This window comes from Morone saxatilis, unplaced genomic scaffold, assembly GCF_004916995.1.
Source record: "Morone saxatilis isolate NCDOM2014 unplaced genomic scaffold, NCSU_SB_2.0 Contig5, whole genome shotgun sequence".
NCBI classification, from domain to species: domain Eukaryota; kingdom Metazoa; phylum Chordata; class Actinopteri; family Moronidae; genus Morone; species Morone saxatilis.
Genome location: NW_023340095.1, coordinates 8254103 through 8279187, shown reverse-complemented (window position 1 = coordinate 8279187; position 25085 = coordinate 8254103). Strand labels below are relative to the sequence as shown.

The 25085-nt window shown below is 39.6% G+C and overlaps 2 protein-coding genes across 4 annotated transcripts; one reads left to right on the top strand and one right to left on the bottom strand.

The window, feature by feature from the left end:
- The first annotated feature begins 27 nt into the window (after positions 1-27).
- On the top strand, positions 28-12286 carry spopla (speckle type BTB/POZ protein like a). Of its 3 annotated transcripts, none has more exons than XM_035676589.1 (12): positions 28-173; positions 1088-1170; positions 4282-4399; positions 4676-4797; positions 5138-5289; positions 5405-5532; positions 7126-7303; positions 7835-7890; positions 8092-8214; positions 9977-10119; positions 10220-10273; positions 10789-12286. In XM_035676589.1, exons 3-12 carry the CDS (start codon positions 4322-4324, stop codon positions 10931-10933), a joined length of 1179 nt encoding a protein of 392 aa, XP_035532482.1. In that variant the 5' UTR covers positions 28-173; positions 1088-1170; positions 4282-4321; the 3' UTR covers positions 10934-12286. The 3 variants fall into 3 exon arrangements, with proteins under 3 accessions (XP_035532482.1, XP_035532481.1, XP_035532480.1); XM_035676588.1 differs by lacking the exon at positions 28-173 and adding an exon at positions 280-298 and having other exon boundaries at positions 10789-10933; XM_035676587.1 differs by lacking the exon at positions 28-173 and adding an exon at positions 385-692 and having other exon boundaries at positions 10789-10933.
- Positions 12287-13956: 1670 nt separating this feature from the next.
- Positions 13957-19874, bottom strand: nxph2a (neurexophilin 2a). The gene is made up of 2 exons (XM_035676871.1): positions 19734-19874; positions 13957-16793 (listed from the first exon to the last, which is right to left on the bottom strand). Exons 1-2 carry the CDS (start codon positions 19872-19874, stop codon positions 16047-16049), a joined length of 888 nt encoding a protein of 295 aa, XP_035532764.1. The 3' UTR covers positions 13957-16046.
- Positions 19875-25085: the final 5211 nt, after the last annotated feature.

Genomic DNA, 25085 nt, shown 5'->3' with positions numbered 1-25085 from the left:
TTCCTGTTAGCTCTGGGTCGGTGCTAGGCATCCTGTCACAGGGGATCAGCGGAGGCCCTTTTGGGTTTTTTTTTTTTTTTTTTAAATGCGGTGTCTGAACGGGCACATTACCAGTTTACTCGAGGTATCCGTAGCTAGTTTTTGTCGCGACAGAGGCGTAACGTAACTAAAATGTAAGTCAGCCTGATTGTGTGTGGACGGATTGTGTTGGAGACATGTTGTGTGTTGGAGCTAGCTCGTCTGTGTTAGCTTACGTTTTGCGGTCTGAAGTGAAGTTAACATTAATCTTAGTGTTAGCGTAAGTTAGCTGCATACGGAATTCACTGACTGATTTTTTAAAATAGTTTTATTTCACTACTCCTTTATTCTTTTGGTAAACCAGCTAAAATGTCCGGGGAAGCAGTACTTGAGTGTTTTTTTTTTTTTGGGGGGGAAATGAAGTGTTGTCACTTTAGCTGCTGTCTCGCTAACATTGAGCTGTTGCTTTCTGGTGATTTCGGTGTTATTTCTTTTATTTTTTAATACATTAAGGAGTAGTCACATCCGCGTACACCTCGAGTAGCATGTGGGGCTAAAGTAAGCTGTGGCAGCTCATTCAAGATACGATCGTTTTCAACTTTCAACTAAATGCAAACTAGCCGCCTGCTCTCATAGCATCCTTTCTGTTGCATAAAGGCCAAACAAAGTTGCAGGTGAATCTTGAGTTGGCTGATTTAACCGACCGGCTTCTAGGCCGAGCAGTCAATTACAGGCTAGGCTATACGATAAAGCAACACCAATTCAATTAACACATTTAACATAGCAATGTAAGGCCTACACCACCAATGTGGGCTATCAATCTGATGTATATTAACGTTTAACTGGTGCTCTTAGTATTTAATAACGTGGCATTGTTGACTTGGTTTCCAAAGCTGTGGTTTCAGTGGTGGTGTTTGTGTATTTGTAGATTTGACAGGCCTTGTTTGTTGTGAGAGCTGATGCTTTATTGCCAGATGCTTCAGTAGCAAGGGGCTAACTTTAATTAGTTTTTAGTCCTTTTTCTGAGCCTGATGTCTGTTTTTTTGTTTTGTTTTTTGTTTCATTTTAGAGTGGTACATGAAGATGGGGCCATGAAGGATCCTGTGATAACTTAGAAAAGCTGCATCTTTGTACATTTCAACCATTCAAGAGGTGATGAGACGACTTAATTTTTTTCCTTTCTCATGCTGCGTTATTCAGACTTCATATTTAGCCGGAATGGCTAAAGGTGGTTCAGCTGTTGGACCTGCGGGTCTGTTTGTGCAGTATTCATGTGATTTATAAGCAAAAGACACAAAATGACCATGTATAGTCCCCGTTTGCATGGTCACGAGTGCACATTGTCTCAAAATGTATATATTTTCAGCCTTAAATAGAATTTTAAAGAAAGATTTCAGTGTAATCCAAGAAAAAGGCAGGAAACAAGTGGCCCAGTGGATACACACACAGTAGTTACACGGTATATCACACACATGTTCCTGTGTGTGTGTGTACACAAGTTTTACTTATAAATATTGTAAATCACATGGTGGGACAAACAGAAAGAAGTTGAACTCTGGGGAACAGTGTCGTCCCTTCTCTGTCTTCATGTCTTCTTGCCATGGAGACACTTTCTTTTTTTGCAGTTCTTACGTCAAGCCATGTGTTTGTTTATGTACAGTATGTACACAGTCTGCGTAAAGTATATTTCAGAAGTAAAGATACAAATACTTACAGGTTTTTGCCTGTATGCTCATTTGCCAGTTGTCCAAAAATTCAACATTCTGGACCAAGTTTATACTTTTTTTTTTTTTTTTTTAAGATTAAGAGGAAATACCTTACTCTGAGATGACTTGATCAGAGGGATGACAGGGGTTTAGAGGCTTTGATATGAACTTCACTTCATGAGAAAGATTAAATGAAATGTAGTGACACTCCAAAAGGGGATGTGTCCTCTTAGTGTCAGGTGTGGATGGAACGGAAAACGTTTGCAAATCCTGTTGTGTTTGTGGAAAAAGTCTGTTTTTGCGTTGGCCTTGGGATACTGCGGTCTTAGAAGTTGCTTAAGTTGCCTTAGTGAAATGACATTGGCATGTTTGTACATGTATGTCATATGACTGAGACAACATGCATTTGGTTGTAATCACAATTATCTGCCCAGGCTTGCTGGCCATAACCTAGCCTGAACCTGAGTGGGATTACTGTACTAAACAGTGCTGTCAAGCAACTGCCAGATTCACCTCACCAGTTAGTCAACTGTGTGATATGAGAAGGGTTTTTTTCCACCGTGTGTTTGCAACTGTCAACGTTCGAGCTTCCCAAACTGTGGAGGCTTGAGGTCCCTAAAAATTGAGCAAAATCTCCAAGCCCCACCGCCCATCTGATTTTATTATGGGCAAATGGGCATAAAAAACACTGACAAGTACATGGCTCATTGCACAAAATGACATTATTTATTAAATAGTAGCTAAGGTTCCATCAACTATGGACTACAATGATTATTTATAAATCATCATTAAAATTGAGAGGGGGAGGGAGCGCAGTGAGCGCTGGCTGTGTTACTACGATGCTGCTTTTGTCGCCTTGGTTACACCCTAGGAAGGAGGTGGTGCTTAGATGTAAGCAATCTCACACCCTAGGCAGTTCATACCAAATAATAAAGTTAGTTTGATATATTTTAATTTTTATATTTACTTCCAGAGCAAGTAACATTTGATGCATTTGCTACATGGAAGAATTTCTTTGTAACCCATCCTGCGGCCCATTGTAATACTTCTCTAGAAAGCAGTCCGTATGTATTGTGTTCATTTACAAAAAGAATCGGTTACAGACTAAAGTTGTGAGAATCTGCACATGATCACACAAGTGGCAAACCAACTCACTCCTGTCCACATTTGCGCAAAATAGCATGCCACCTTTACTGTCTTGTGAGACTTTTTAAAAGTTTAAATGTATATTGTGTATGCAAAATCATGTTTATATTATGATCCTCCATGTGAAATTCACTAGAAGGCAAATGTTATTCATGTATGCAAAGGAGAGGAGCTCACGTTGTACTCGTACAGATAATAAAAACAGATAATATGGAAAACTCAACAAATTGAGCCATAATAGTACTTTTCATGAAACATAAATACGACAGGGTTTTGTCCTACTAGTAGACCTAAGAATGTTTGGTCTGTCTGTCCTTTTATTGAGTGAGTTTCACCTTCAGACAAGGTTTCAGTGTCACTCTAGTGTGGTTAATTTCTGATGGGCGTTCAAAAGTTTTAAATTGAACAGGATAGCCAGTTGATTTGCAGGATTTATCTAGAGCTCCTTTAGTCTGAGGTGTTTGGAAAGTGTTGGGAAATGAAAGCATAGGTTCACAGTTGAAGTCTGTGAGTGGTCAAACTGGTTGTACTTGTAGTAAGCATTCCTCCGCTTCATTCTGTTCCTGAATTTCCATCCCTTGCATTGAAAGTGCACCAGGAAGGGCTATTATCAGTACAATATGAACCGGGGGAATCATTACAGCAAGCAAGACCTTGCACAGTGTTTATATGTGCACCTGCCTTTTGTTTTCAAGCAAATGTAAAACATTGTTACTCTGTCCTTTTTTTAATGTACATTGTTTTGCCTTCAAGGACATGCAAGTTGACCGCAGCATCAGTTGTTGTTCTCTTTATTAGCTTTTTTTTAACAGCCCTGACTGCTTACACACAGCCTTGAATGCAATATGTCAACATTGTAATTTTAATTGGTTGTTGTTTTTTTGCTTATGTCCTTGTTTTCACATTTATTTCTTCCATTTACACACTTGAAATAAATTCGTCTGCGTATAGCCGTGCTTAAGCTGTGACAATGGGCATCTAAATGGATACATAGGATTGTGGAATGGAAGAAGTTGTGTCGTTACTGCATTCTACATTTCAGTAGGCACTGGGTTTTACTTTTTACACAAACCGCATGATTTACTATGTAGTAAGAACATGTATTGTATGTATGCAGTATAAAGGATTGACTGTTTCCTCCTATCCCATGGCTAAACTAAATTCTAAAATTTGATGTCAGTAAATTACAAAACCTCAAGATAAAGTAAGAATGCAGACTATTTTTGTTGCATCACATTTGGTTTTGATTGGCAGATTCAAATCGTGAAGAATTTTTCCATCTTGATTATTATTATTGTTATTTGTGTCAGTCTTCTTCTGATCAGGTGGTTTAAGTTGTTGAGGTGAATGTAATTTATGTTGTTAATTTGCGCAAAAATAATGTTACTCCTTGTTTTCTTGGAATGATTAGTGCTTTCAGGACGAGAGTGAGTGGTACCCCGAAGCCAGTGATGTCACGGGTTCCCACCCCTCCTCCCCCTGGGGAGATGTCAAGTGGACCTGTGGCAGAGAGCTGGTGTTACACACAGGTATTGCTCTCTCTCAACTCATTGAATTCAGCCATCATTAATTGTATTATTTTATATATTCAAAATGTCTTTGGCCAAAAGGTCTTGTACCGTATTGGTATGACTCAAATTCAAATGTATAGGATGGGCAGTCAAAGTATAATGTCAAGTTATACATTTCTTCTTTTTCCTTTTTGTTTTATTTTTATTTTTTTATTTTACCGTATTTTCAAAATGTAAAAGGAAAAAAAGAGGTTTGTTCTAATGGTTCTGCATGTTTCTTCTTCTGATTCTAAGGTCAAAGTCGTGAAATTTTCCTACATGTGGACCATAAACAACTTTAGTTTTTGCAGAGAAGAAATGGGGGAGGTGTTGAAGAGCTCAACCTTCTCCTCTGGCCCTAATGACAAGATGAAATGGTTAGTAGTTTCTGTAGAGTGTGAAAATCCTTGTGAATAATTGTAGGTCTTAAGAGTTGGAAAATCACATTCATGCTTACTAATATTGCAATATTTAGGTTTTTGGATTTATCGATCTGCCATATATGTTCACATCCAGTTTCATGTCCTTGAATTTCCTTAAGACCAAACATGAATGTCATTGTGTGGGAACTCTGCAAACAAGTGATAATTACTCAGAGTCTCTCAAAGGAAAAGAGGTTTTCCCCTGAGAGGCTCGTCATAGTCTTGTGTTTTGACTAAAGTGATAAAAGTAGTATTAAACGTTACTGATGTGTTGTATTGTCTGTTCACTTTTCAGGTGTCTGCGAGTCAATCCAAAGGGACTTGATGATGAAAGCAAAGATTATCTGTCATTGTATTTACTTCTTGTTAGTTGTCCAAAAAGTGAAGTCAGAGCAAAGTTCAAGTTTTCTTTGTTGAACGCTAAAAGAGAGGAGACAAAAGCGATGGGTGAGTACAAGCCATCAGAAAGTCATCACCCCCAGTTATACTAACATATTTGATGTTCCTTTTATTCATTTTTCCAACTTGAGAATAAATATCGGAGATGTTCTTCTTGTTACAGAAAGCCAAAGAGCATATAGATTTGTCCAAGGCAAAGACTGGGGCTTCAAAAAATTTATAAGGAGAGATTTCCTCCTTGATGAAGCCAATGGACTCTTACCAGATGACAAGCTCACCCTGTTCTGTGAGGTAAATACTGTTTTCCTTTAGTATTTTATAAACTGATAAGGGTTACAGTCTTTTTATTTATGAATGTGGTAATGTTATTTTAACAGAGCCACACTTTTGTCAGCTCTACTCGCGGTAATTGTGTAAGATTGTGTATGGAACTATACACAAAAACATTTTGATTGGTAAATGGGACTTGACTTGGTCAGTTATTCATTTTGGAAAATCATCGATTTGGCTGGCACACATTCCCTCTCTCATCCGTATTCCGTCTGTCCACAGAACACTGCGGTCTCTCACTTCTGTCTCATTTTTTGGTTTGCTGGTTTAATGTTATTTGGACTAGAAAGGATTTTAGGTTTGGAGGTGAATTATTAGAGACACTAGCAGGAGTCTGAGTGATTGATACGTTTGCTAATGAGTAATCATACATAATTTATGGGCATAAGTGTGATTTAAACATCCATAACAGGCGCAAAGAGGCTTTGTACTTGGTGGTGCCCTGGTAGCTCACCTGGTAGAGCTGGCCCACCACGTACCAAGGCTGAGTCCTTGCTGCAGTGGACATGAGTTCAACTCTGACCTGTGGCTCTACGCTGCGTGTTATCCCCTCTCTTTCTCCCTCTTTCATGTCCATCTTGAGCTGTCCTAAATAAGCCCCAAAAAACTCTACTATATGTCACACAGCTTGTTTTTTGATTTGGTTGTTTTGTTGACACTATGCGTAGATGTGCTAAAAATGTTCATATACCCACTGAATAGACTCAAGTTTCAAATGCAAATTCCATTGATTGGAAGTAATTGAAAAATTGCATTAGTGCGTTTCTTTTCATTGCAATTACTCAGTTTTGTCTCCTACCACCAGCGCCATGTTGTTGAGCTGTGGTTGTGTTGTATTTGGCATGCAAAGGATCTTTTATGAAAGCTTTAAAATCACATCACTGTTTTTGAAATGTTTATTCCCCCAATGTAACCTTAAGTGAATCAAGGCTAGAGTCTCCTAATTCCTGTCACGACCAGTTTACACCTGAGTGTAAGCTCTAGTGCCATTTAAGTACAGACATACTGCTGGCATTTGCTTCAGATGACATTAACCTCTTAGAAAATAAAATGCTTCCTCCATCCTAAATCATTTACAATGATGCTTGTTTTCAAAATAATTGAATTCATCGTGTCAAGAAGAATAAATGTCTCCTAAAATGTTCTTTCAAGGGACAAGTTAAATGAAGTGTCAGTGAATTTTGATGCAAATGCAATTGGCTGAATACTGTCAGGGCCAGACAGTGCCAGACATCAGTTCCAAAAAGATTCAACAATTTCAGGGAAATTGCCACTTTGATAAACAAATTATACTCAAATTGAAGACAAAATGCCTTTTGTCATCAATTAGGTGTTTCAGCAAAGTTAATTTTGGTTTCAAGTGGTCCTCTTTTTTGCTAGATTCTTCCCACTGTAGATTCCCCACCTGAAAAACATTTTAAATTAGCAATTTAAATCACAAATGAGATTGTTCTCCAATGCGTTAAGAGATATTTTCTGCTGGATTTGTTGTTGATGTTTAGCCTAGCCTTCACTGTGTTGTTCTCTCTGTGATTCTGTGTTTCTCATGTACAGGTAAGCGTTGTCCAGGATTCCGTTAACATTTCAGGCCAGTCCAACATGAACATGCTGAAGGTACCAGAGTGTCAGCTGTCTGATGACCTGGGTAACCTGTGGGAGTGTTCACGCTTCACAGACTGCAGCCTCTACGTCGGAGGGCAGGAGTTCAAAGCCCACAAATCCATCCTTGCAGGTAAGGGCCCCTAGCATGTTACACCCCCCCCCAAAAAAAGTGCCTTTTTCTTAATGGCCTCTCATGGAAAGCCATAAGCACCTCAAAAGGGTACGGAGGGTTTGTATTCCTGGCTTGATTTGTTGCGGCCTAGTTCTGCAGCCGGTGCTAATCCACTCCAAAACCCCTGCTTGGCCCTGCCTGACCCAGATGACTGTAGGATCCAGGAGATTGAGAGACTGCCTCGCCTCTCTAGCTTGTCTCCATTAGACACAGTGGCAGCTGCAGTGGTCAGGGGGAAATGCTGACTATGTGGATTATACGGGTTTTGGCAGATTTTAAAACTGCCATAGTTCAATACTGATGTTTTGATGACGATGATGATTTTTTTTTTTGTGTCTTAGTGTCTTATGCTGTTTAATCAAAGCTGCTTTGTTTGTCACATAACACAATGTCCGTAGGTATTAATACTGATTTGATTTGGTGTGCTAATATGCTTAGGTTGTTGACTGGTCATTCTATTTTTAATTTTTCAATTTATTTCTTCAACAGCAAGGTCACCTGTCTTTAATGCTATGTTTGAACACGAAATGGAGGAGAGTAAAAAGGTGAGAATAATGGCTAAAACATTTTCTTGTTATGAGTCATGTTACTTTTTCTCAGTAGTTCATTTTGGTCCACTATGGCACATTGCTACACTTCTTACATGTACAATATGTATTGCTCAAAATGCTTTGTCACCCTAACACTTATTCTAACATAAGTTCAAATGAGTCATACAGTAAAGTCTTTTTTTTTTTTCCTTCCAGAACCGTGTCGACATCAGTGACGTAGACCCAGATGTCTTTAAGGAAATGATGGGCTTCATATATACAGGAAAGGCCCCTAACCTGGAGAAGATGGCAGACAATTTGCTGGCAGCTGCAGATAAAGTAAGTAATTGAAACCTGGGCAAACATCCACCTTCAGTTTTGCCTTTGGCCACTTATTTTCATTATTTTGCAAGTTAAATGCCATGCATAAATGTTATCTGAGAAATCTGTGTGCTATCCACCCGCCCAACCCTGAAATTATTTTGGGATGCAACTCTCATTTCCAACAAAGAACTAGGGTTTGTTTAACACTTGGGCCTATCAATTCTATTAAAATAATGAAAAGATTAGACTTTGATTTTACATTTCATTAAATGTTTTGTTTCAGATTTGTGTATCACCATGGGGTATAATGTCAAATTAATAATATCATGTCACTAAACACTAGAGTTATACAGATACCAGCATCAGAAAATCCTCCACTACTGCCTAAAAAGCAGTATTGGCAAGTTTGCGTGTTTGTGCATCAATCCAATACCACATAATTTATTAGCCCCGAAACAGAACCTTGTTTCCCAGCAGTGTCCCGTTCGGCATTTTTTCCCCAGGACAGCGAAGTCATGACCCGCCCTACTCTGAAGGGTTGTGCAAACCAAGAACAATTGCTCCTTACTAGTGGACGACCCTTAATTCTGACGAAGGCTTTAACCTGACCCAGGCTGTACAACAGTGATAGCAATCATACAGGCTTAGTAGTATACGCTCGTTAAAGATATAAGAAAACAGATGACATATGTATGTTAAACCTCACTGTACCTCACATCTTATGCAACATTATCTCAGTATTGATAAACTATAAAACATATGTTGGTTGCCCCATTCGTAGCGTGTTACTGAAATAGGATTATAGGATAACCTTACTTCCCTCCTCCCAAAACCATCCCAGTTATTGCTAAGGTGAAAAATCATATGCATTTGTCGGAAAATGGGTACTTCCTGGTTTTATGTCTCCACGACAGAGATGACATCGTGTTTTTCAGGTTTTCCCTGCGTATGTCCCATTCTTGTGAACGCGATATCTCAGGAACATGTCGAGGAAAGTTCTTCAAATTTGGCATAAACATCCACTTGGATTTAAGGATGAAGTGGTCAGATTATGGTGGTCAAAGGTCAAGGTCACTGTGACCTCACATAACATGCTTTTGACCATTACGTAAGAAGTGATGAGCATATTTCACAGCTGGTCAGACACTGAGTTTGTGAGACCCCTCTGACGCAAAGGTCATTGTGACCTCAAAATAGGTTTTTATCCATCATTTTAAGAACGAGTAAACAATGACTAGCACAGTACGGACTTTCATCTTTCCATCTCATCCATGTTCACTTACTGCCTCATTCTGAATTTTAAGTCCTTTTGTCACTGATAACAAGGTATTGGAGCGCAGCAAGCTAATCTTGATCCAGTGAGTGAGTTTTACCTACAGTACATCTCGAATCTCATCACATTTAAAAAAAATCCAGGAGAAAACAGCACCACATTTTATATAGCTAAACCCTATATAAGAATACATTTTTCCATAATTATACATTTGTAATATATATTCACAGGAGTCACATCTAATGTATCAGTATAGTGATAATGTTTAGCCAAATACACTTCATCCATTTTTATTGAATTCCTTCTGCTGGTCGGACATTTTGGATGCTGGTCATTTCTAGTAGAGTCGTAATCATTAAAAAGGTTTTGCATCTGTAGCTTTTACGTGTCATTATTTCAGAATAGTTAGGACAAAACCTCAAACCAAGAGGATCCACTTAGCATCCAGGGTGTAACCATGGCTTTTTGTGCCCCCCCTCTTGCCCCCCACCTCCCCATCCCCAGTATGCTCTCGAGCGTTTAAAGGTCATGTGTGAAGAGGCCTTGTGCAACAGCCTTTCAGTGGAGAATGTGGCCGACACCCTCATCCTAGCAGACTTGCACAGTGCCGAGCAGCTCAAAGCACAAGCCATAGATTTTATCAACAGGCAAGTATCGCAAAATAAAAAAAAACCTCCAGTGATAAATTCCTGCTGCCATTTCTGTTTACCAGCCCTGAATGCTTACCTTTTTATCTCTTTGCCATAGGTGCAGTGTCCTGAGACAGCTGGGCTGTAAAGATGGAAAGAACTGGAATAGCAAGTATGTAATTAGCTGATATATGTGACACAAGATTAATAACACACTCTTATCTCTTCTCCCTACCAGATGCATTAGAATTCATTGTTTTAGCCCAGGCAGACAGAGTGCTATTTGCCTTTTCAGTTTGAAGCTTCCTATCTTTGTATCCGAGTTATTAATAGACCTATACCTGGATAAACCCTGGAAATGGAATATTTGCAGAATTTTAAAAAGAAGGGAGGTGGTCGCTATGGAAGTTTTTCTTTCCGATGATGTAGTGTGTTGTCACGGGGCACCTTGAAATGTTAAACTTATTTCCGTCTTTGTTGTATTCAACATATGAAGACGTTCTGATTCTACAGTAACTGCAACCTATGCACAGAAAGCACTAATGGTCCTTTTCAAGTTTATCATGCAACTCAAAAAAACAAGTCCCCCTTATTTGCTTTGTCATTACGAGCTCATTTATGTTTATTGATTTTTAATGTGCACATTGTCATGTCTGAGTGTTAACTTCATTTTGCCTGTGCTTACAGTCATGCTACGGATATAATGGAGACTGCAGGCTGGAAGTCAATGATCCAATCCCATCCTCACTTGGTAGCCGAGGCCTTTCGTGCCCTGGCTTCAGCACAGTGCCCACCCTTTGGTCTTCCCAGAAAGCGTCTAAAACAGTCCTGACTGCCTGACTGTGCCCCAGAACTTTACTGGAGGTGTGAAGCATGGGTTTACAAAGGAAGGACTAGCGAGGGTACCACTCTTATTTCCACCAAAACTGAACACACTTGAATAAAGAAGAGTGGAGCATTCTGGCCAGGGATGTGGTGAGGCTGGCACGTGGACGACTGACATCAGTGGATTGGGAAAAAATTGGTAAAATTGGTCTTGCTTGCTTGCTTTGCTGCCCCAACTGAATTCTATTCAGCCCGGGTAGCAAGTCAAGCTGTCTGCTACTGTTTTTTTCCTGTAATTTTGAAAATGGCCTTAATATATCTGCCATTGCTCTGGAGCTGCTCTAGAGTACTTTGTCTATTTTACTCTGTGCCTGCCTTGTCACAAAGACCAGGCCTCCTCCAGGTTGCACTAGTTCCCATGAATAGTCATTTTGATATGGAGTTCTATAGGAACGTAACAAAGGTTTAACTAAATGGGAAATATTATATATTTGTAATGTTTAGCCCGTTTTGTGACTAGACATTAAAAAGCATGAACACTTTCAGTGCAAGGTCAGTTCTTTACACTTTTTAAAAGATGTGTATGCCCCATATTGATGGCACCATTTCTATGTAAATGACAGTTGAACCATCTTCAGAAGACCAGTGTACAAGAAAGTCTATTGCATATTTGTGGGGAAAAATTGTAATCTGCCATTATGAAGACCCAGTGTCAAACCTTATAATACTTGTAAGACGGAAAAGTGTCTATACTTTGGCCCTAATATATTAAAACATTGGAAGTATATGGAAGTATTTACTCAGTCTCCCATTTGAATGACATATTCCAGATCATACGTCTGAACTGTTAGATTCAATTTTGAGAATTTCTGTCCTTAGTATCGCCAACTTTCAAATATTATATATTCTCAATATATTGTGGTTAACTAAAAGTGGAGAGACTAATGCATGGTCATGTTATTGTCAAAGAAAGTGTCCAAGTACCAATTTTGTTTTAACAATTTATTTTCTGCAATTATCTGACATATTTGTGCAGAATTAAATGAATTGAGTATGTGCAAAAACTTCCTCTAACATGCTTGGATATATGTAGGATGCTGAGCATCACTTCTACTGGCAATGTTATCTGTGTTTGAATGGGGGGTTGTCATGTTTATTCAGTCCGTCTCGTATGTAGTGTGGTGTGACCGACACTTCAGAGGATTTTGTAAATTAAAAGAGTAGCATCATTTTTAGATGATATTACTCATCATTCAGCGTCATGTTGAGATGTTGAAAACTCTTGTTTGGAAGCAAAAAAGATGAAGTTGTTGTCTGCAAGAATGCCTGCATTAACCCATTAAACCATTTTCCAGCAGTCTGAAGTAGCCCAGGATTATTTTATTTATTTTTTAAACTGGAGATTGTTTAAATCACTGTGACAGGAATTTCCGTTTGAGGAAGGGTGATTATTATCTACGCTTTCTTTTTAATGGTCATGTTAATGGATGTGGATGTCAGGCTGAGGTGATTTATTTTTTTTATTTTTTTTTATTTTCCTCCATCTCTCCAGTGGTTTTCTTTTAAATGGAAGATTAGAAAACAACACCACCATGATAATCAAAGGAAAATGTGCTTAAACTTCATTATCATAGCAACATGTTTAATGTTGAACCTTTTTACACTGCATGAAAGACATTTCTCCCCTTGTTTTATGTGTGAATGCTCGGAACAAGCGCTAATTAAAGCGAACGCAAGGCTGCTCTCTTGCTGGAACAGAGACGTCTTCATCAGCAGCTTGCTGATCCTCGTCCGCCCCTCTCAGCACAGATCCTAGGAAAAGACCTGATACCATCTATGCTTTAGGACGCCTCTCCAACCTTTTATCTTCCTCTTTCACTTTCCTTCACTAACTGAGATGCTTGAAAGAGCAGATGCCTGCAGTGGCATCGTCACAATCGGAAATTTGTTCGCAGGAAATGAGATTGTTAAAGAAGCAGTGAACAGTGACACTGCGGGTCAGAACCTTTAGATGCTTGAATATAAATAGAGGCTTGGTAAAAATTTTATGTGAAAATACCCTTGTCCAAATGACAAAGTGAGGCTGCAGTAGAGTGCTAACTCACCACCATTCCCACCATGAAGAAGTGAATGATAACATGAACAGTTTTTGAACTGCTGTGCTTTCCTCAGACTGGTACACTTGAGGATGTAGCTTCCTTTGTTTCCCTGGATGGATTTTGGCTGGAAAAAGGATGTATGGATGTTTTTGCAGAAACAGCTGATCAGCATATCCAAATGTGACATGTGTTGTTGCTGTGTTACACTCTTAGCATTTTCCAATTAGTATTCCCAATCCAGAGTCTCAAAAAAGAATTTAAACCTGCATTTACCCCCCTGATGATGAAGTGAATTGTTGCCCCTTCTGCACTAAAATAAATGTCACTTGAAATGGTATTATTGGTTTGAACACTACTGCATTACTGTACTGCATACTACATTTCCTAAAGAGGTAATTCAATTTTTTTTAATTTTATATAAAAATACATAATTATTGGTGTTAAGTGTCAGATGAGTGTATAAAATGGGCAATTAGCTAACAAGTTGAAAGTTGTTAATTATTTGAGTGTCCAATAATAAATCATTTCAGCACTGGAAATCATGAAAAGTGAAATGTATGTTAACATTCCTCTTAGTCTTCCAAGGATGTGTGCCGCTGGAAAGCCTGGTGTGACTTGATGCCTAAGGAGTGGGTGCCTCACCCTGATCAGATAAGAGTAATGGAAGCGAATGAAAAGACCCCTGTCCCTGATGGCCACAGCAAAATGGATGTGCTCCCTGAGGTGTACCTCTGGTATCATCCACGCCTGTGGACACAGATTTATTGCCCATTAAAAAGCTACACCGAAATGTAACTCTTAAAATGGTGTGTTTATCCTGTTGAGAAGTCCTTGTAGGAATGAAACGAGACAACTGTGAGCACCGACAGACCTGGGCTGAGTCAGTGTGACAATATGCTGTGAGCCAAGTTCAAATAAGGTTTAATGCCATAAAAACCTAAATTGATCTTTACAATTTCATTTTAACAAAATGAACCCCAGCTGAAATCAAATATTCCAAAATGAACAGTTTTACTTACACTATACACACAGCAGTGCTCTTATTTCCTATTTTACAGAGGAAACTGTTTAAACAAGATTAAGCAAGCAGGAAATCAAAAAAGGTACAATCTGCAAGGATTACAAAAATGGAAATCAAAGCAATCTATAACAAGAAGCAATAAATATGACATCTATATCATCTACATGATATTGCTTAACAAACACCAAAAATAAGGAACAGTATACTTATTCATATATTTCTCTGGAAAATTAGAATAAATTGGCATTGTTTACTCTGAAGCCATAAGTAAACACATTTAGTTTTAGAGTTACATGTTAATACACAGCATTTGCACAAAAGAGTAGAACTAAAACATCAACATAGATCAATTCGGATTTAGTAATTTCCTTATCATACACCTCTCCTGATGTGTATAATGTGACAGGGTCATTTACAGCTGATGGGGAAAGACATGAGATACAGCAAATAACGTAACACTGACCGAAATAATCGCCATGTGATAAGTTAGTGGCACACGCCCTAGCCTAAAAACCCTGGATATACGCAGTCAACACAACTTATGACATTTAATGTGTTGATGGTTTTCAACAGAACCTTTCAAAACTGTTTTAGTGATTGCTAAGTCAAAGCACATTACACCACTTACAACAAGACTGGATGTTATCCACTTTTACACAAAAGTCAGTCAACTTAAGCCTGCTGTACAATCGGGAAATGTCTTGACATTTTCAAATTTAGTCCCATTTCTCATTATAATTCCAGACGGATTGTGTATTTTTCCCTTTTTTTTCCCCTTTTGGTTTCTCCACTCTTGGTCTTAGGTAAATGAAATTTCCCAGGCTAATTAAAGCCTATTAAAGACAGGTAATGTCAGGGCTGGTGGCAGGACCATGACAAAGTGCTGATAATTGTCTGCCAGACTCACTAAATCCACCTGTCCTGCAATTATCACTTTCCCCCCGCCTCTCCTGACACATTAATCCACTGCGGGGCCCCTTCAGCAGGCTGATGCCTCAAAGTGCATCCTGCAAACACAGATGTTGGATTTCAGACTAGTTTAGCATACACATGCCTTATGATGATTGCTGCAGAAAACCAACACATTTTAAGGAGCACACAAGGCAGCAGCCAGGTTATACATGGATGAGTACCTACATATGTATGTGTAATGATTTATGATTATACTTTCTGCTTGCCTTTGGATTAGATGTGTCGGATCAATTTATTTTGTCATGGGCACATAATCAATTCACTTTATTTCACTCCCTAAAAGAGATAAAAGAGATTGTAATGCCATATCAATTATTCAGAGCTACTTGAAAAAATACCCATCGATCAAACTAATCTAAAATAGTAGACACCGTCCTGCCTTGTGTTCTGTTATCAGGTACAAATGGATGTTAAGTCTACTTCAAATGCAATGAACAAATCATTTTGACTAATCAGTCAAATTATAGAGATGTTTCAAATGTGAAATATCTAATTTTATGCCCCGTTGAACAACAATTCAAATGTCTTAGTATTGTAATAATTAACACGATTCATATTTCATCCCATAACTGGTTGAGGTGAGGAGAATGTTATACAATGTTAGCATCAATGCAGCACTGGCACAGAAGTCAGTGTGCACTTCCAACTGGGAGGCTGCTTGCCTATGGTCTAGCCTTGAAGAAAACATCTGGACAACATGCTAATTATACCAGTGGTTTACAGAGAACATGTGCTGTTGTGATAGGGAGGAGTCACCCAGGCTTGGTAGCTAGCTCCCAAATCAACCCCTAAAACCAAGTCCCTGGACACCTAACTATCTTGAGTGTTAGAGCTGTATACTCATTTGCAGTATTTACAAAAGTTTTGTAACAATGCATCAAATCCCTCCAGAGTGTGTCCCATTATAAGTTGCACTTCCTGCAACATATCTCAGGTATTTAGGTATTTCGGGACAAGGAGCTTAGAGATTGACATTTAAATTTTTTGAAGATCAAACAAAAGGTTGATGCACACTAACAACAGCTAGATCATCCTGTGGAGGAGTAGGGTGTGTCGCTATGGTAGTTATAGTCAGGGCATACCTTCTGCACCAGTTTATAGTCTACACTGTAAAAGGCTATATAGATGCATATGACTTTGAAGGGTTTTGAGCACAGCCAGGACACATGGCTCTGCGTATGCTCCTGATAGCACACTTTGGACGGGTCAAAGCTGCACAGGGCAGTCTTCTTGTTGCGATCCGTCTTCTCGTACTCAATGCGGCAGTTGAATGATTTGGTGTCTTTGGTCTCCAGCGTGGACTGCTGGGCAATCTCAAACTCCACCACCTTGGAGGGTGGCACCAGGCTGACCGACACGTTCCCCATGCCTGTGGAGTTGTGGCGAAAGTAAACGCTAAAGGTGCCGTTCCCGTGGTCCACGATCTTCCCTGTGATTAGCAGGTTGAGTTTGACCGTCTTGATGTTGGAGTGGAAGTCCCCCCACCCGAACATCTTTTTGAACTTGCCAGTCTTGACGATGGGCCTGCGTTTAGTTCTGGCTTGTGCACCCTGAACATCTGTCTGGTTAGATAACCAGTCCCAGAAGTCCTCCATGTTCTGTAAATATGTAATTTCCCTCATGTTGCTCTTAAACCCGGGGGAGCCCCTGGCAAACAAACGCAGGGGGTTGAGGATCCGTGGACTGGCCCCCGTGGGAGAAATCTTCTGTTCATTATCAGTGTCGCCCCACTCGATGAGCTCTGTTGCTCCTCCATGCACTTTCCTGCATGTGACCTTCAGAGATAACAGAGCAAAGGTACACAGAAAAATTAAATTAAATAATTTATTTAAATTACATATTTATATGATTTTTGAAATAATAATATAATTGTGCAATAATTTGTTGCTGATCAATGTAACACAATAATTATACAACCTATACCCAAATATTATAGAGTTGCTTTTTTCACAGAAAAAATCCACTGGTGCACAGACAGTGATGCATTTAATGTCCTTAGTTCGTTCAGAAAAAGTAGAAAGTAGTTTACATGGGCAGCGATACCTTTTACAGACAAGGCATCTAACAGAAAATCTAAATTCAACATTAATTGACCACTTATCTCTGGTGATTGCACTGTAAAAATGCAACAGCAGCACTGAGGATAAAGAAAAGCCCTTCAGCGCTAAAGAAGAGGAGAAATATCCGACTGTAATCCAACCTTGGAAATAAGACATTATAAATTTACACAAAAAGAACCCCAGAAACAATGCAATTGCATTTATTACAAAGGAAATGACCATTTTGAAGTTAAAGGAATGGTTTGATATTTTGGGAAATAACTGTCTTACAGAGAGTTAGACGATAAGGCAGTGTCTGTAGGGTAATCATGAAGCTTGAGAGAGCAGCCATTTAGCTTAGCTTCGCAGCTAACAGCTAGCCTGGCTCTGTCCAAAGGTAAAAGAAAACCTGCCTACCAGCACCTCCGAAGCTGAGAGACAGTCTAGCTTTCCCTCTTCCCCTTCCCTTTTTATTCCTATATATATTTCCACACACCACCAAGTATGTCATTGATTTTGGTGAAACTGGATCATATTTTATGGAGAAAAATGTTCTGGTTTTCCCTCTGGTGCCTTAGTGATTTATAGACTTTCCTGATTGATAGAATGCTTTACTATTTGCTAAAGTTAGTTAGGAAGCTCAAAGCACCAGGGGAGTGTTGGTATATTTATACTGCTAGCAAAGGAGCTTTGGACCAGCGGTAGGAGGGGATGTATTCAGGCCCAGTTCAAGGGGGAGCCAGTTGGGAATGCTAACTGGGAGCGGAGCTGGTGGGCAATGTGACTGGGGCTCAGGAGCCTCTGCAAGCGTGGCAGAGACAAAGAGACCCAAGAGGACATTGACGGAGGAAGCTAAAAAGAGAAAAGGAGAGAGTGACTGGGCAAGAAGCTAACAGACAAGAGTAAATTTCGGACAGGCCTTTAGTCGTCGGCGCTCATGAAATAAAAGGCTGCAGACAGATGGCGAGCTGGCCTTCATGCTGTTACTAGTAAGTAATATTAACGGGCTTGCTGTGTCTTTTTGTTGTTGTACTTGCTTGATGTTTGACTGTGTTAGCAAAGTTGTTTCTTTCTAAAAAACTTTCTAGTTTTTGATCATAAGGAATGTAATTATAATAAATCCACACGTATAGCTGTCCATATTTTCCATAGTGGTATTGCAACTGGGGGCGCATAATCGCACAAATACCAAATCTTACATAGCGTTGCTTTAATGAAATACACAACTTTTTCTGTTTGAGCCATGGGGCTGACTAAAACACTGATCCAAGCAAAGGACCTTTTGTCTTTAACTTCAGTAGATAATCCCTTGTTTATACAATGTTAAGCATGTTTTTGTGTGAGTAAGACTGAGGATGCTGGCATGAGTGTGTGAATGGCATTGCCTGGGCATTCCTTCACAGCAACCAGGATGAAAGAGAAAGAGGGTAAGGTTGGTCAAAGGAGTTTGAATTATGGTAGAGAGGCTTTAGTTAAAAACAGATTTGTTGTAGTTGTAGTTCCAGTATATAAGCACATGAAAACGGTGTTTGTAGTAATTGTATTACATTAATCACTGTGCAAATGTAACTTAAGTTAAACTAAAAGCATGCAAAGGTAAAAAGTGCAAATAAAAGTACACAAACTTGGGATTTAATTGCATGTAATGAAACTATGCACAGACACTAGTAGCACCAAAGATGATGAAATGCAGTAAAAAGGATGCACTGATAAACTCCAACTGGGCTCATATTTGCATAAGGCTTCTAATATTTTAGTACTTGACCGATTACACGACAATAAAAATCCTCTGGACTTAACATTTGAGCTGGTCCCACATCAGCAGTGCTATTCTTATACACCCAAGCATATGAACTTTAGCTTGTAATGGTTCGCAACAATAAAACAGGCTTCTACGCTAGTATGGCAAAGTATGCGCTAAGTGCTAATCCAGACGCAGCAATGAACTGTGATCCCCCCCCCCACCTTGTACCTCAAAGCCTTTTAGCTTCAGGAGCGATTCCTGGTCCACTTCAGATAAAGCTTTAATAATTCACGGCAATAAGCTTAGCTAGTTTTATTAGTAATTAGTAGTGCCGGCTTTCCCCAGGCCCGGTTGTAGGGATCACTGAGAGAAGCAGATGTTGAAAGCACAGAGCAGCGGCTGAAGTCTCACTGAGCTGCTGCGCACTACTTCCAGACTAATTATAATTTTGCTGTAAGCTCAACTGAGGCACATGTGTACAAAGCTAACAAACTTTTTTTTGTCACACTCACATTCCTATAAACATATCCATTCAACATGTAGAAAGTGCTACATACATCTTATATTGTGCATCTGTGTATCTTCTAATTAGAGCTTCTCTTAACTAGGCTGCTTATGTCAGAGACAGTAGTAACACCTTAATGTAGCAAACAGGATGTAATGGCTCGGCTATCTGGATACGTAATGTGAAATCAATGTCTCCCACGGCCAGAGAGTCTGGCTCATCTATCAGCACTCACAATGCTTAATTAAGACAGTTGCTCCCTGTAAACATGGATGAATGAGGCAACACTGTAATAATTCCCCTCTATGTAGCTCCTCACATCCACAGTCACTTAATCAACCAATTCCAGTGGCAGTATTCCCTCACTGATACCGCCACTTAGTAATACCTTGTGTGAGCTCAGCTGTTAATTTGATTTGACTCTTACAACATCACAATAACAGGCGATGCTGAACATAAAATCTCTGCGACTGCGGGCTCCCAACAGGAAAATTTCTTCACCGCTGTGAACAAAGAAGATGTGGCACTCGTCTTCCCACCAGCCCGAGCTGTTATATCCGTTACACATTGAGTGTCATGCAGCGCAGCTTCAGAGGTGAAACCAAATTTTGTCTTTCAGTGTAAATCTCAGGTGAGCTTTGTATGGGATGATTATAATGGAAATGAGAGAGCAGTTTAAGTATGATGAGCAACTGGGGAAATTGCTGTGACAACAAGGGGATCAGCAAAGGGATATCTTATACTTAAATGCCCCGAGAGAGATGAAGCACTGGGAACTTGAAAGCTTGCACTGACACATAGGCTTTGGTTTCTTTCTCTCTCGCTGTCTCCCTGCACACACGCAGCACCAACACACACACACACACACACACACACGCACACACACAACACACACACACACACACACACACACTAACACACCTCGTTCATTTAGGCGGAAGTGCTGTCTCTTAAAAACAGACTAAAGGAAACCGAGTTTTTGTACAAGATGCTGTGGAGAAAAAAAAGAGGCAAGGTCTGATGAAGGAGAATCTACAAAAGCTTAATTAAGATTTCTTAATCGGTGCTGCCGTGCTAGAGGCATTTCGGGGCGACTTGAAACAAGACATTATTATGATAATAACTGCAGACTTATGGAGCTGAAAACACCAGACCTCATTTCAACAGCACAAGGCAAAGTGTAGGTGAAGTGGCAAACGTTGCAGATATCTGCCTGTGTGGTTTAGCCTCTTCCTTTTCCTGTACGTCCTAAACAACAAAAAAAAAGAGAGGAGCTAGGACCTCACACCCCAAAGCAAAGACAGATCATCTATATACCACAGCAGTCAAAGGTATATCCGCCTTATAAAAGAGCACGCTTAGTCGACAGTAAGCATAAAGGTAGGTCAACTATAAATGCTGTTTTAATGGATATCCACCAGTATGAGCAAAGTTTTTTATAGTGAAGCTGCTTATGGCTGATATTTCCCCTCTGAAACAGCATTTAGAGCTCTCTCTCTCTCTCAATATAGCAACTATTAAGTTGCGATTTCTTATACTTATTAATCATTATAATTTTGCATCACCACTGACAGGTAGAGCGTTGCATAACTATAATTTACACCTCTGTTATCGCAGAAGCAACAGCGAAGCATTTCATTGTGAGGTTTTCTTGCAAGAGGTAATGTATGTGTCAAGGGCATCACATTTTTTATTGTATTGTGAATAAAGTAATTTAAACTTTGAGTTAAATTCAAATGCGCACTTGGCTGAAAGTAAAGATGGGGGGCTATTGAGCAAATAAGATTATTAACAAGGCAGGCTGGCAAATCTATCATATTCAGTTTAACTTTGAATATTAAACTCATTTGCACAAAATGTATTAAATAAAATGTGCAAAAAACACTTTGGCTGACAGAGTTTTGGCCTGGCTAATTTTAGATCAGACCACATAGACTGAGTGGGCTGATATTACTTGTCCTATTACTTGTCTGATGAGCGACTAGAAATGTCAGTATAGCAAGTAATTTAGAAACAGGATCAACATTACATTGTTTGATCTCCTGAGAGTACAGAAAAGTTTATTTTACAGCTGTAAAATGTCAACACATCTTAGTTACGATTCTAAAAAATGTAAGATCCATATCAGAAATGATTGTTTGTTATGCATTTATGTTAGAAAATTCATATTCAAAATCAGATTTATCAATATGGGTTGGCCTAAAAAAGGGTCAATACAATATACCATGAATTTCCCTCATTAATATGTGTATCAGCATAAATGTTAGGAAAACTGTGTTTTGGAAAGTTCATCTGTCAATCACTTCAGTCAATGACAGGCAGTTCAGTCTTATATCAGAGGAGAAAAATGTTTTTTTATACTTGAGGCAGCCTTGAGTAAAATACCTATACATATACCGCCTTTTATCTTACTACACAAGCAATTATTGCACCAAATCGTCTTGTCACCTTCTTTTATGTGTGTCAAAAACTCTCTGTCTGTGCACCTTGGTTGTGGTATTAACTGCAAAATATTGTTATTGCAAAAGTGCTTCCTTTAATTTAACAGTCTTTTCACAGAAAACCAATTATATACAGACAGTAAATGGCTCTATGTTTCATGAACATCTTGTATGTATTTCTTTGTATGTGTCCGTGAAAATGATTTTATTTGCAACTTTTTCAATGTTTTTACTGCTATTTTTGTAAATAAATGATAATGATAATGATAATACTACATGTTCTGTATATTTGATTTAATGTAGTGTCATTCAGTGCTATCCAGAGGTATTAGTAGAACCTAAATACTGACAGTGGTCTGAAAGCCAGCACGCCACACACAGAGTCAGAATGAATCAGCCTTGACATTCATCTGTAATGAGCATTATGGAGCTGGCTGCCTGCTTGTCCCGTGGGTAGACATATCTTTTAGAGGCCTGACATAAAGGTAATTGCCACAGTGACCAGAACTAGCCTCTAGAAAGTTATTAAGAAGCCAGTGACATCTGGCTTCTGGATCATCTGAAGAGATGCCGTTAAAATGCATTTCCAGCGAGCAGCCGGTATCATTGTGCTCGGCTGTGATGGGTTCTGGGCCGCGGGCAAGGCTACAGTGTTGTTTTGATGGCAACAACGGAATCTCTCTCAACCTGGCATAGTTGACAATGTGGCCCCCACTTATGATCTGAGATCTGCTTTTCTGTGTCTTTTTTTGTCTCTTTGTATTTGTTCTGTATGAGAGCCTTAGCATCATCTTCATTACCAAGTTTCTCGTTGGAGTTTTGGAGTTATAGTTGATTTTTTTCCAGCACATACGGTTGGGATATGCATCGGGGGAAAATTGGTTTCAGTCATCTTTCTCACAATAAACAAAATGGGCAATTAACCTGCTCATCAGTGCAAGCAGAGCAGTTCCAATGATGCACTCCACTGTTCTTCATGGATTTATCTGTGCAAATTGACCTCACTTTGGTGGTGCAATTCATTTCTCTGCTAATTTTCTGTGTCTGAAGCTTCATTAACTTGATGCACTTCTACGTAGTAAAAATCTGGACGTCCCATGGAAATTACACCGGCTTCACAACAGCCTACCCTAATACTTTCCCAGCAACACAACACCTGCTCTATTAGAGCTGCTCAGGCGGCACTTCTAGCATTAGACCTCAGACTGTTGCAGAGCTGGATTGACTGCAGCCTCTTGCTTTCAAGCATCCAACATGACAAGCGGCTCCCCTCACATTAAAACCATTCTCAGCCTGCAATCCCCAGCCCCACGTCCTTCCCCAGCCATCTTCCTCCTGATGTTGCAGGGCATATCATTTGTAATGATTCACACCCAGAGCCAGTTCCAGGAGAGAAGGCCCTGGAGGCGCTTAGGCAGCGCAGAGCGAGAGTCTACACACTGCTGAAGAATAGATTGGTGCTCTGATCGCTGGAACAGCCTCACGCTCCAGAGCCATCACTTTTAATCAGAGGCCGTCCAGGGAAACACATGGCAGGTGCTTCAGCACTGTGGTGGATCACAACAGCAAATCCACACCGGGGGCACCTTACCAATCACAGAAGGCTATGGTTAGTGTGTGTGTGTGTGTGTGTGCATGTAGCATATCTACTCCCCTCCAGTATAATCATTTAGGCCATTACCATCTGACCTCTGTGAGAATGAGAGACCACAGCTTCTAATATCTTAACATTCCTGCTTAAGATGTTATAGACCCAATATTGAATTTGTGGCTGAATTCATCTACATACCTGGGATCATTTGTGGTGAAAATTGAGAGCAGCCAGTATCTAATGCATTATTACATGTGAAGCCGAGTAAAGGTGAGATGGATTTCTACATGTTCAGAATTTTACATCATACATATGCAATACAATCTATTTATGTGGACGTGTAATGGTGATACTGACCTTCAAAGGCCTAAAAACTGATCCTGTCGACACCTCTGTAGGTTTACACCTGACCAGCTTTCGACTGTCTAAACATGTGTTGATGGTGAGAGGAGAGGGAATAGTGGTGCTGATGTTTTCATTACTGCAATCACAGCAGTATCTTACTGTTGACACACGTTCTGCAAAAACCCGAAGAGCATGTATCACATCGTTGTCATGAAACATGATGTGTAACATGAAGTGTGCTAGCGCTATCAAGATGTTCCAGGTAAAGATGTGGGGAGGCATACATCATTAGTGTCAGTGATATTAAAAACATAAGCTGTTCACCGCAAACAGCGCACACAACTTTGGTGTATCAACACGCACTGAATAATAATTGTGCAAATTTGATTTCTTGCTTTACATTTAATGTGCAGTGAAAACTGCAAAACCCAAATTATCTGATGGCAACAAGAAAACACACTCTAACAATGACTCTGCTGATTGTGACAATCTGCTGCGGCACCTGCTAGTTCTGTTACAGCTGCTTTTTTGCATGTTGGTCAGTGTTAAGAGATACATACAAATGTTCAAGTTTGTTGTCAGTAATCATGAGACAAACATGAATGCCAAAGAACATAAGGGCTTCATCAATCACTTCAACGGCATCCAGCCACACAGAAATGCATAAACCAAGCCTGAGGGGCTTTGTAAGGTGTGCAACGTTCAAATGCACTGTAATACAAGCCTAAAAATGAAGCAGGCAAATGGAAATATTTCTGCTCTACAATTTACTCTGTGCTACATTGCCAGTGTTTGAAAATGTATTGTTTTCTTTCAACAATATGGCCAGATGATGAGTTTTATGTTTTAGAACCCATTGTCAAGTGCCCACATCAGCACACATTCATCTTGCAGACCTTGAGCAAGACACAGTATCTTCACCATTTCCTCAACTGCTGATCTGACACTGTGCCTGACCTCTGACCTCCCTTGTGGTGAATCGAAAGGACAAAGAAAAGCCCTGATAGAGAGCAAGAGCACAACTTCCTTCTTCGAGAAATTATAAGCAGGCTACTTGAGTTCTCAATGGAGATTCTCTAGTTATACAAGTCATTGTATTCTGACACAAATACAGCACAACAGACTATAATCCACGTGTTTTCTTAAACTAACTTTAGGAGCCTGTTTTTGCACACATGTTGTGGCAAAATATGATCGGCCTGCTCGTGATGTCAGTTGGAGCTGTACACATCCTGTGATTAGCATAAATTATAGCACGTAACACAACCCTCCTGTGGCTATCATAAATCATATGATGTTTTATTTCCTCTCCTCCCAGCAACTGACACTGACTCAAACAACGCCTCAACCCACCTTTTATTTTTTGGACGTTGGGGGTATTTCTATTTGTATTTGTGCTTGT

Bases quoted from the DNA above. Each gene is read 5' to 3' on its own strand.
- spopla (XM_035676589.1), top strand. From the start codon at position 4,322: ATGTCACGGGTTCCCACCCCTCCTCCCCCTGGGGAGATGTCAAGTGGA. The intron at 4,798-5,137 runs GTTAGTAGTTTC...TTCACTTTTCAG, and splicing joins CCTAATGACAAGATGAAATG to GTGTCTGCGAGTCAATCCAA. The intron at 10,120-10,219 runs GCAAGTATCGCA...TCTTTGCCATAG, and splicing joins GCCATAGATTTTATCAACAG to GTGCAGTGTCCTGAGACAGC.
- nxph2a (XM_035676871.1), bottom strand. From the start codon at position 19,874: ATGTGTAACGGATATAACAGCTCGGGCTGGTGGGAAGACGAGTGCCAC. The intron at 16,794-19,733 runs GTAAGAGTCAAA...TTATCTCTGAAG, and splicing joins TCGCCTGTTATTGTGATGTT to GTCACATGCAGGAAAGTGCA.